This window comes from Panicum virgatum, chromosome 2N, assembly GCF_016808335.1.
Source record: "Panicum virgatum strain AP13 chromosome 2N, P.virgatum_v5, whole genome shotgun sequence".
NCBI lineage: Eukaryota > Viridiplantae > Streptophyta > Magnoliopsida > Poales > Poaceae > Panicum > Panicum virgatum.
In genome coordinates, this window is record NC_053146.1 from 58,002,205 (window position 1) to 58,013,106 (window position 10,902).

The 10,902-nt window shown below is 48.9% G+C and overlaps 1 protein-coding gene across 1 annotated transcript; it reads left to right on the plus strand.

Annotated features, from left to right (window-relative positions):
- Positions 1-9,828: 9,828 nt before the first annotated feature.
- LOC120658449 lies at positions 9,829-10,478 on the plus strand. The gene is made up of 2 exons (XM_039936731.1): positions 9,829-9,995; positions 10,105-10,478. The coding sequence occupies exons 1-2, from the start codon at positions 9,852-9,854 to the stop codon at positions 10,393-10,395; spliced, it is 435 nt and encodes a 144-aa protein (XP_039792665.1). The 5' UTR covers positions 9,829-9,851; the 3' UTR covers positions 10,396-10,478.
- Positions 10,479-10,902: the final 424 nt, after the last annotated feature.

Below are 10,902 nucleotides of genomic sequence, written 5' to 3' on the forward strand. Positions count from 1 at the left end.
TATTTCTGTCTGCATTTTAGTGCTTCATCCTCCAACTGGTTGGCTGTGATGATTTTTGTCCGTGCTTTGGTCAGAGGTGTATCTTACTCTCGACCTCTACTGTGTTCCTATCAGACCTCAGCTTCTTGCTTCGGTCATGCTTTATCTGAGAGACCGAGGCCGTCCATATAGAAACGATCCCAGTTCAAACTTGATCGGGACTGAAAAACCCTAGCTACAACCCTTTTCTCCCTTGTATCTTCTGCTATGTCAACGATGCTTCTCGTGGCTACAACTATAAACTAAGTAAGCTAAGGAAGAAGTTTACAAGACCATTTTTGTTGGATTGGTACCCAGGTTTCAGACCTACCGTATGGTAAAGAAACTGGCCTGACGTCGAAACAATCAATTGCATGCATATCCATATCCTTGTTCTGCACACATGCAGCCGTCAGATAACAAAGTAAAATGTGATAACGACTTGTAAGCAACTCTTTGGTATTTTCCCTTTCTCTGATGATGCACCAGATTGACCAACATCCCAACATGAATAAATGGAAATCTAAGAAGCGACTTGTTTTCTGCTGACAATATAATGCAGTTAGGACTAAAACCTCTATATATGTTGATCTGAATGCATAGAGGGGCAACACTAGTAGAATCCTAGAGTCTACAAAAGAAAGGTAACTTAAAGAGATTTGCAAAATAAACAGAAAAATTTCCAGGTATTACAGCATAGCTCACCTCTGCCTAAATTCTGCAACATCGAGATAGGTGTGAAAAAACAATCCTGCAACATTTGGGGTGGGGGGAACCAATTCAAGGAGTGTATCTACAAGTATTTAACCAGTATTCTAGCATAAAAAGCTACACCACTGGAGAAAGTCAAGGGCACCATTCATCTGAATCTGATCCGGAGACTGCTGCGAGGCCAATGGCCTGCTGCTAGAACATTATTCACTGGAGAAGGTCTATTCCGATGGTGCGGATGTTCTCTGCTCTCAACGATTACCATTATTCTCTGCATATATATTGTGTGGTCTTCGTACCCCCTCCGCCGCGCGGCGCCAGTACCTTGCCGCCCTCCGCTAGATGGCAGGGTCCGAGTGCCGCGACTGCTAAGCTACTTCAGAGAGCAGAAACGCTGCTGCTCCGGGGGCATTCTGCACCGCCGGACACGCCGGCGCCGTCGTGTCCGGCGCGTGGACCGCATCAGCGAGCGGCAGCGCCCTACCCGACCCGACGACCCTGCTCCTCGGAGCAGAACGTATGGAAACGAGAAGAGTATAGAAGCATAGGCATCATGTTGAAGTTAAAGACTATAAGTTCCAACCTCCATAGAAAGATATCTTCGATTCTGTTCACTGTCAATTTGGACAACATCCCTCATATAAAAATCACTACTACAAAAATAATTTGCAGTAACGTCTCGATTTTTTTTAAGGGCAGGTCAAAATTTGAACCGTTGCTACAAATTGAGCGGAGTTACTGTAGCACCCGACCCGCCGCTAAAAATGCATTTTAGGGGTGGGTCACCCCTCAACCTCCCCAACAAATAATAATCAAATTTATTTAAGAATTTTGTTTAAATAAAAAATAACGAAACACATAAAAAAATGATATTTTTATCATAAGCCTATTTTGATCGATAGAACTAGAAAAAATATTAAAAGCACATTTCACAGTATAAAGTGATTATGAGTGTGAAAATCAAAAAATGAGCCTTGGGTTGTATGAGATAAGTTAGTGTGGGAGCTATTCATTGTGGTTTCCACACTTTAAACTAATATGGACACTCAAATTAGATTTTGATTTTTTTTCCCTAAATTATACACGTCGCAATAAGTTTCTGGTAAAAATTTCATATTTTTTAAAGTGGTTTGCTATTTCTAATAAATCGAATGATTTTTGAAAATAAATTAAAAAAAAGCGGGTGGTGGTGTCACCCGTCCCTAAAAATGATTATTAGGGGCAGGTGATGTCATCACCCACCCCTACAAATCTACTTCAAAGTTAATATAAAAGAATATCATACCCCTTTGAGTCACAAGTGGTCGTTTGGTGTGGTCATAAGGAATGAGCGCGCGACGGCGCGAGGCTTGAGGTCGGTGGTTCCAGGTGATGCCATAGCCCGCCTCTACAATCCATGTTCAGAAAACAAAAAAGATCAAAAAATTGAAAATAGCAAAATAAAAAAATATTCCAGACAACCAACCACCACCACAAGCCCTGTAGTGTCGAGGTACTTTTTTTGGGCGAAATATGCACACTTGAATCACCTGAAATTCAAACCGCCTACCTCATGCCTCGTGTGCTCCTTCCTTACCTCCGCTACACACAATCACTTGTGACTCCATAGGGTATGGTATTGTTTTATATTAACTCTGAAGATGATTTGTAGGGACCAGTGACACCGTCACCCACCCCTAATAATAATTTTTCAATTTATTCTGAAAAATCGTTTAATTCATTAAGAATAGCTAAACACTTCAAAAAATGTAATTTTTTTGCCATAAGCCTATTATGACATGTAGAATTTAACAAAAATATCAAAACTATATTTCAGGGTATGTAATGGTTAAGAGTGTGAAACCAAAATATATGACTCACTCACTCTACTCTCTCATACAACTCAAATTTATTTTGTGGTTTCCACACTCATAATTACTATGTACAATGAAATATACTTTTAATATTTTTCTAGTTCCATAGATCACAATAGACTTATGGTACAAAATTTACTTTTTTGATGTGTTTTGCTATATTTTTTGAATTAAATGATTTCTCAGAATAAATTGAAAAATTATTTGTAGGGGCGGGTGAGGGGTTAACCCGCCCCTAAAGACACCCCTAAAAATGGATCATTTTTAGAGGCGGGTGAGGGGTGACCCGCCCCCTAAAAATGAATTTTTAGGGATGGGTCTATTGCTACAGTAATTCCACTCCATTTGTAACAACGCATCAAATTTTGGTCCGCTCCTAAAAAATCTAGGGCGGTGCTACAAATCATTTTTGTAGTAGTGGCATTTGGACATGCGTATGGAGCAGTGGTGTTACACCTTCTTGGGCTTTGTACCTTAATGCAAAATGTTAGCAGCGCTCATGAGCAGTAACCATGGATGCATGATGTTCCTAAAGGATGTAAACGCGTACCTTAGCTATATGGGCTCATCGGGTGTTTTAGCCACATATGGCACTTAACATTTTTGTTAGTTGGATCAAAAAATAAATACATAATGTCTACTCCATCCAAATATAACTTTAGGCATCTTGTACTTTCCATTCCCTTCTTTCCTCCTAATGAGAACGCTGTAACTAAAGAAACATTGCCGCTATCTTTTCATGATTTTATCTTGCAATTTCATTTTTAGCCTAAGTCCACTCATTTTCACCCGGTCCCTCCATTTAGACCTTTTTTTTAGTTTATCTAGACCTTTTTCTACCTACTCATTGGAGACCAATTGTCCTTATTCACACAATCATATCATTTGGCCCATCTAGAAAGCAATTGGGTGTTAGGCCCATATCACACTCAAATTTTTTATCAATATCATATATACTACTTCCATATATAACCTAGCCCATCATACCTACCACATTCATATATAACCCTAGTCATCCTCTACCTTCGGATTCCCTTTCTCTTAAACAGATCTGCCAAAGAAAGACCGCCGCCGCCAAAGACTCGCAACTTATTCCGGCACCGGCTAGACATCTTCAGCGAGGTAGGCCCCCTTCTTCATCTCCGGTATTCTTTCGTAGATCGTTACACTTTGGTCCATACGTGTCCTTTTTGCTGATTTTTAGTGGCGCAAGACAATCAGATCTAGATCCATGCGACGCACCTTCATGAGAATCATCGATGGGCTGATCTACCATCAGGAGCTTTCCTTCGTTTTGAATGTTGATTGATCCCGACCCCTAGCTGCCCAAAAGGTTGCCAGATTTGGAGAAGAAGGGGAACTAAGTATGATTTTGAGTCTCCCTTTCATCCAATTTTCCTCTTTCAATCTTGTCTTCTGCCGCTGCCCCATGCTCCCGCGGCCGGCCGTCCCTGCCGCCGCCTCGCCTCGTGCTCCCGTAGCTAGCAATCCCCGCCGCGGGCTTGCACCTCCTCATGTGTCGCCGGCCGCTCGACTTGGCTCGGGCTCGTACCTCCGCGTGCATCGCCGGCCGCTCGACTCGGCCCCGCTTCCGTGTGTGCCGCCGGCCGGTCGGCTCCTGGCGGCCTCCGCGTGCCCATCTTCCGCTCGCCTCCGCGCGCGCTGCCGGCTGCCTCCACACGCGCCGCGAGCTCCCGGCCGAGGGCAAGATAGGTATTCAGCGAGAGGAGTCGCGTGGAGCCACATTTTTGTGGATCCGCCTCCTCTTTGGAAGCTGACACGGGCTTCATGTGTGGCTCCTAGGATGGAGCTGCTCCATTTGCACCCATTTGGCGGGGCTCCGGGTGGAGCTGGTTTTGGAGCTGCTCCGGGAGCCCTGCCAAACAGGGCCAAAATCACGTTCGTGGGCCCAGCACATCCTCTCCGCGTACTCCTAACATGAAAATCTTCTTGGAGTAGTTGCATCTTTTTTTCATTCACAAGACTAGTTTTTAGAACTCTATTTTGGGCGTTCTTTTGAAGATGCTAGAATCACCCCCGGCACCGACTTTCAAATTCTGGAGCAGTGGTGCTACACCTTCTAGGCTTTGTACCTTTATGCAAAACGTTAGCAACGCTGATGAGCAGTAACCATGGATGCCTATTTTCCTAAAGGATAGAAACGCGTACCCTAGCTATATGGGCTCATCCGAGCACCACTTGGGTGTTTTAGCCACATATGACACTTAACATTTTTGTTATACATAATGTCTACTCCATCCAAATATAACTTTATTTAGGCATCTTCTACTTTCCATTCCCTTCCTCCTAATGAGAAACGCTTCCATTAAAGAAACATTGCCGCTATGTGAACATATTTTTTTCATACTCTTATCTTGCAATTTCATTCTTGGCCTAAGTCCACTCATTTTCACCCGGTTCCTCCATTTAGACATTTTTCTATCTACTCATTGGCGACTGTTGTCCTTATTCACACAATCATATCTTTTGGCCCATCTAGAAAGCAATTGGGTATTAGGCCCAGATCACACTCAAAATTTTTTATCAATCTCATATATAACCTAGCCCATCATACCTACCACATTTATATATAACCCTAACCATCCTCTACCTTCGGATTCCCTTTCTCTTAAACAGATCTACCACCGCCAAATTAAAGAAAGACCGCCGCCGCCAAAGACTCCCAACTTATCCCGGCACCGGCTAGACATCTTCGGCGAGGTAGGCCCCCTTCCTAATCTCTGGTATTCTTTCGTAACACTTTGGTCCATACGTGCCTTTTTTGCTGATTTTTAGTGGCGCAAGACAATCAGATCTAGATCCATGCGACGCACCTTCATTAGAATCATCGATGGGCCGATCTACCACCGGGAGCTTTTCTTCGTTTTGAATGTTGATTGATCCCGACCCCAAGCTGCCCAAAAGGTCACAAGATTTGGAGAAGAACGGGAACTAAGTATGATTTTGAGTCTCCCTTTCATCCAATTTTCCTCTTTCAATCTTGTTCCCTTACTCTATTTCCGGCGAACTCTTATGATTGATAGTTTTGAAGGCAGTCTTATGAGTGTGTGGTAGATTGAAAGGGAGCTCTAGGATTGCAAGGTAGCAAGTGGTGGTAGTGGAAGGGGTGGTGGAAAGGTGGGACGGTCAAAGAACTGTCCGTGGGGTGGGCGTTGGATCCGCGGTGGTGGCAATCATCAGGGTGGATTTCTATGGGAGTGGTTGCAGGATGCGGATCCAGCACCGGGAGTAACAACGGAGCCGTATAGGATGGCAATCATGATAGTGAGGACGAGCATTTTTGCCATCCTTACGAACAGCCACTCTTCAAATGCCAACTTTACGAATGCACTAACATTTTTGCCACCCTCTCTCATCAGTTTCTTACATATTTGCCAAAAACGCTGATCTGGTCGTCCACCTCGGACTGTAAGCGTGGAGGGACTATGGGAAATGACCTTTTTGGCCCCGCTCCCTCTTGGTCCAGCGGCGGCGGAGGTGTCAGGTCGAGTTGATGGCAGCACCGCACCCCGGGCCGACCCGGCGGCCACGCCCGCGAGACCAACGCCCGGCCACAGTCGACGCCGTGTGGCTGTCGTGCCCCGCGGTGTCCATCGGCGACAGGCCGGCACGTCCCTGCCTGTACGCGCAAGCGCCGATGATCTTGATGCACGCACGCGCACGTCCACCGCGCCCCTGCCGTGCCCGCGGTGTCCACCGGCAACAGGCAGGCGCCCTTCCACCTGCCTGGCGGCGGGCCGAGATCGTCAAGGACGAGGAGTCCGTCCACACGCCGTTGTCGAGCATGCCGACGATGACCTCCCCTTCGTGGGCAGGCTCTGGCGAGCGTTCCTGGGGAAGCCGAGGAAGTCCCACGACCCCATGGTCTGGAGCTGGTACGTCCGGTTTGGGAAGACGGACTGATGGAGACCACGCCCTCCATGGTCGAGGGCTCCTGGCCGCACGCCCCGAGAGCCCACTGCACCTCCGCCTCATGGCCGTTCGCAAGCACAAGGCGCTGAGCATCACCTACTAGTTAAATTAATGGAGGATTGATGAGTGGTGCTGGTCAATTCGTGCTTTGCAACTATGGAGATAGATGCATGCGGTTCCTGCTGTTCTTTGCTCTTCAATGGATACGTTGAGTCGCTGAGGCTACCGCCCGTGCAAGCTTCGTGGCTGTGGCCCACAGCCACGCCGAGCTTGCTTGCTGCCAGGTCTTCGGCCAGACCGCTGCGCTGCCCGACCTGCTCCTCCCCGCTGCCCGACCTGCTCTTCCCAAAGTTCACCAAACCGGTGGGAACCGGTCCGGTTTGACCGGTTACCGGTCAAACCGGTCCGGCCCGGTTTGACCGGTTACCGGTCAAACCGGTCCGGCCCGGTTCCGGTTTGGTCCGGTACCCAACCGGCCAAAATTCAAAATTTAAATTTAAATTCAAAAAATGAAAAATTCCCAAAAAAAACCTAAAAATACTTCAAGGTGCAATGAATCTAATAGTGTCAAATTTTCTCAAAAATTCATTCATTTAGTATAGTTTGCGGGGATTTAAAGTTAAATCAAAAAAGAAAAAAAAATGGGCCGGCCCATTAAAGCCCACCGGTCAAACCGGTCAAACCGGCCGGTAAACCGGTCAAACCGGTCGGTAAACCGGTAAAACCGGCCGGTAAACCGGTTGCACGGGAGCTATTGAATTTGAATTTGAATTCAAACCGGTCAAACCGACCGGTAAACCGGTCAAACCGGCCGGTAAACCGGTCGGAACCGGTTGCACGGGATTTTTTGAATTTATTTGAATTTGGATTTGAATTCAACCGGTTTCCACCGGTTACCGGTCAAACCGGTCCGATAAACCGCTACCGGAGGGCGGCGGTTTGACCGGACCGGTCGGTTCGGTTAACCCTGGCTCTTCCTCGGCCGCGGAATCGACAACAGCGAGGACCGGCTGGGGGCGTGGAAACAACCACATCGCACCGCGGAGAAAACAGATTGAGGCTGGATCAGACGCCTTGAAAGGAAGATACAGGGGTAGGAATGTCATTTTCCATAGCCCCTTCACGGTGGCGGTCCAACGTGTCTAGCCAGATCAGCGTTTTTGGCAAAAATGTAAGAAACTGATGAGAGAGGGTGGCAAAAGTGTTAGTGCATTCGTAAAGTTGGCATTTGAAGAGTGGCTCTTCGTAAGGATGGCAAAAAATTAAATATCCCCATTTATAGAGGTTAGCACGAGCGTCATGGCTTGGATGAAGTCAAAAAAAAAGGAGGGAGAGAAGATCACGATCCGAGCTGGGTCTCGGTTGGCTTACCCAGTTGGGTCTGGGGCAGCCCACCCGCGTTCGAGCGCCGGCCGGCGCGGGTGCCTCACCTTCTCTCTTAAATGATGGGCTAGCTCCTTACAACTTTCAAAAAAAAAGATCACGATCTTCTATTCTTATCAAAAGGTCTAAATTTTGAGTGTGCGGAAGAGTAAAATACCAAGCTAAGTGTGAGGTACACTGTCTTTTTCTTGAAAATTTGAGGCCCAAATTTTGAGTGTGTGGAAGAGTAAATACCAAGATGTAAGGTATACTGACACTACACGATACTCAATTTTTTACCATTGAAGGATCGCGCCTTTTAAAATTTACCATTTTAAGCCCGTCGTCTTCTCCGTTGCCATTTTAAGCTCCTCAAGGCTTTGCTAGCTGCTGGCGTCTGTGTCGCCGAGATGGGCGAACGACATTGTTGCTGCGTGTGTGATGACGATCGGTACTTGACCGGTTAGCTCGATGATAAATTTGTGTCAGCAGAACGAGACGAACAGTTCCGGCATCTTTTGCAACCGGATTTTGGTTCATGGCTAGTGGCAGCTGTGTCGTGGAGCTTTATGCCGAGCCGCCGAGCTTCACAGGAGCACCGGCTGCCATCGTTTACTAGTAGATCGCAACCTGTTTCGGCCATGGAAATTTTAGAATGCAACACGCATGGTGTCGTGAATTTTGTTTCGGAGTCCTGCTCGTACCCTTCATTTAATAGTAGCTTCTATTGTACTGATATACAAGTATGCTCTAAAATTCAGTCAGCAATCCAGGTCGCCGCCGCCACCGATCACCCTCCGGCCGGCCGGACGCCGTCGCCTCCGTCCCTTGCTCTTCAGGCCCCGAGGTGAGCTGTCGAGGTCGTGGCGCTCCTGATCGCGTACGTTGGGTTCGTCGAAGCAAACGGGCCTCTGATCCTGGAAATTGCGGCGGATGCAGCTGGAGATGGACCAGAGCCTCGTTGACCGCATCAGCGCCCTCCCGGACGACGTCCTGCACGGGATCCTCGCCGGCGTCGGCTGCGTCCGCTCCGCCGCGCGCACCAGCATCCTCTCCCGCCGGTGGCGCGGGCTCTGGACCGGCATCGACACGGTCACCATCCGCGACCTCGCGCCCGACGCGATCCACGCCGCGCTCGCCCGGCTCGCCCGCCCCGCGGTGGCGGCCCTCGACATCCACGTCTCCGTGCCGCGGCAGGGGCTCCAGCCAGCCGACGTGGACTCCTTGCTCGCCGCCGCCGCGGGCCTGTCGCCGGCCAAGCTCGCCGTCGCCATCCCGGGGCGCTCACTCGGCGGCGACGCCGATGTCTCCCTGCCCCTGCCCCGCCTCGACGCGACCGAGTCGCTCGGCCTCGAAGTGCGGGGGGTCCTCTTCGTCTCGCCGCCGGGGCTCGAGTTCCCGAAGCTGGAGACGCTGTCCCTCGCGGCCTGCGCCATGGACCTCGCCGCCATGGTCCCGCGCTGCCCCAAGCTGCGCGTTCTCAGGGTGACCAAGGCGCCGTCCCCCGTCTACAAGATCGAGTTCCTCTCGGCGTCGCTGGAAGAGTTCGCCGGGAGCACGCTGCGGCAGTTCGCCATCGACATCGCGGCCCCCGCGCTGAAGAAACTGACGGTGGCCTGCAACATGGGCACGGACGACACCTTGGGCAGCTTGTCGTTCGTGGCACCAATGGTGGAGGAGATCTCCATCAAGTGCTGGTATTTCTCCATGCGCGTTGATCTCTTCAGAGAGTTGTGGCGCGTCGTCTTCCTCGGCATACGGCCGGTGGAGGGCGGCGACGGCGCACCAGCTCTCGTGCTCCCTCGCGCCCACGTCATGTCGCTGCAAATCATTATGGTACGGTACCTCTCGGTCTCGTCGTGCTCGAAAGATCCCTGGCTCTCTGGTCTGAATAAATCGGTTTCTGAATCCTACTGATGCTGCCCAATTGTCCTGCAGAGCACTCGTTTTCCGGAGAGTACATTTACTGAAGAAATGGAGAAGATCCCTGTTCCCTTCGTCACTGTTCTAGAGCTGAAGATTGGATCACGGGGCCATGTCTTTGGACCACTGTTGCTGTACTTGCTTGGGATTTATCCTGCAGTGCAAAAGCTCGTCATCATTCTACTGGAACCCCAGGTATTTTTTTTCCAGACAAGTTTTTTTTTCTTGTTCTACAGTTCAGTGCTTACTGTATTTCAGTGCAAATAATAATGCATTATATGCTACATACTTTTTTCCTCTCTAGCCCAACGTGGAAGACACTTGCTTCAGAAGGAGGTGCTACTGCGAGAAGCCTAACAGGGCCTGGAGTGATGAAACTGTCTCCCTGATCAGCCTCAGGGAGGTGGAAATCAAGGGGCTCAGAGGAAGCTACCATGAAGTCGATTTCCTCCGGCTGATCTTCAGAAGCGCGCCGCTGCTTCAGAGAGTGACCGTGAAGCTGTGCTCTGCAATCATTCCGGATAACGACTGGTACAACACAATCCTCGACACCTTCGAGGAGCACCCTGCTGTGAGCTGCACTGTCTGTTTGTAGAACAGCAGGGTTCTGCTGGATGCATGATCAGGATGCTCCTAGCTGCAGCAAGAATTGCTACCAAACCATCGTTAGCCTTTTATTCTGTGGACTCGCCGAAAACCTGAAACTTGGAGTTCGTCATCGTTAACCTTTGTTCTACTTCTGACATTATGCTGAGAAACTTAAACAGTTCTGTTGGTGTTTTCCCAGCATGTGGGGTTTTCTGGGTGGTTCGAATGTGCCATTTTTGCCGGATGTTCATGTTATTGTCGCTGGCGACTGTTCAGTGCGATTCTCTATTCGCTTCCAATCAGTCAGCAGTGTTTTTCTCTCACACCAAATAGTATAAGCCACCAGCCACCAACCAACCCCTAGTACTTTTCCCTCATAACAAATCAGCATCAGCTACCAGCCACGGCCAAATGAACAGAGTCAGCGTCTCTGCTTTTTTCCTGCTAGTCTTTTGTATTTGGGTGCTGCCTGCGGCTAGTCTTTTATGTTGCGTGGTCCTCGTAGGTAGAAATG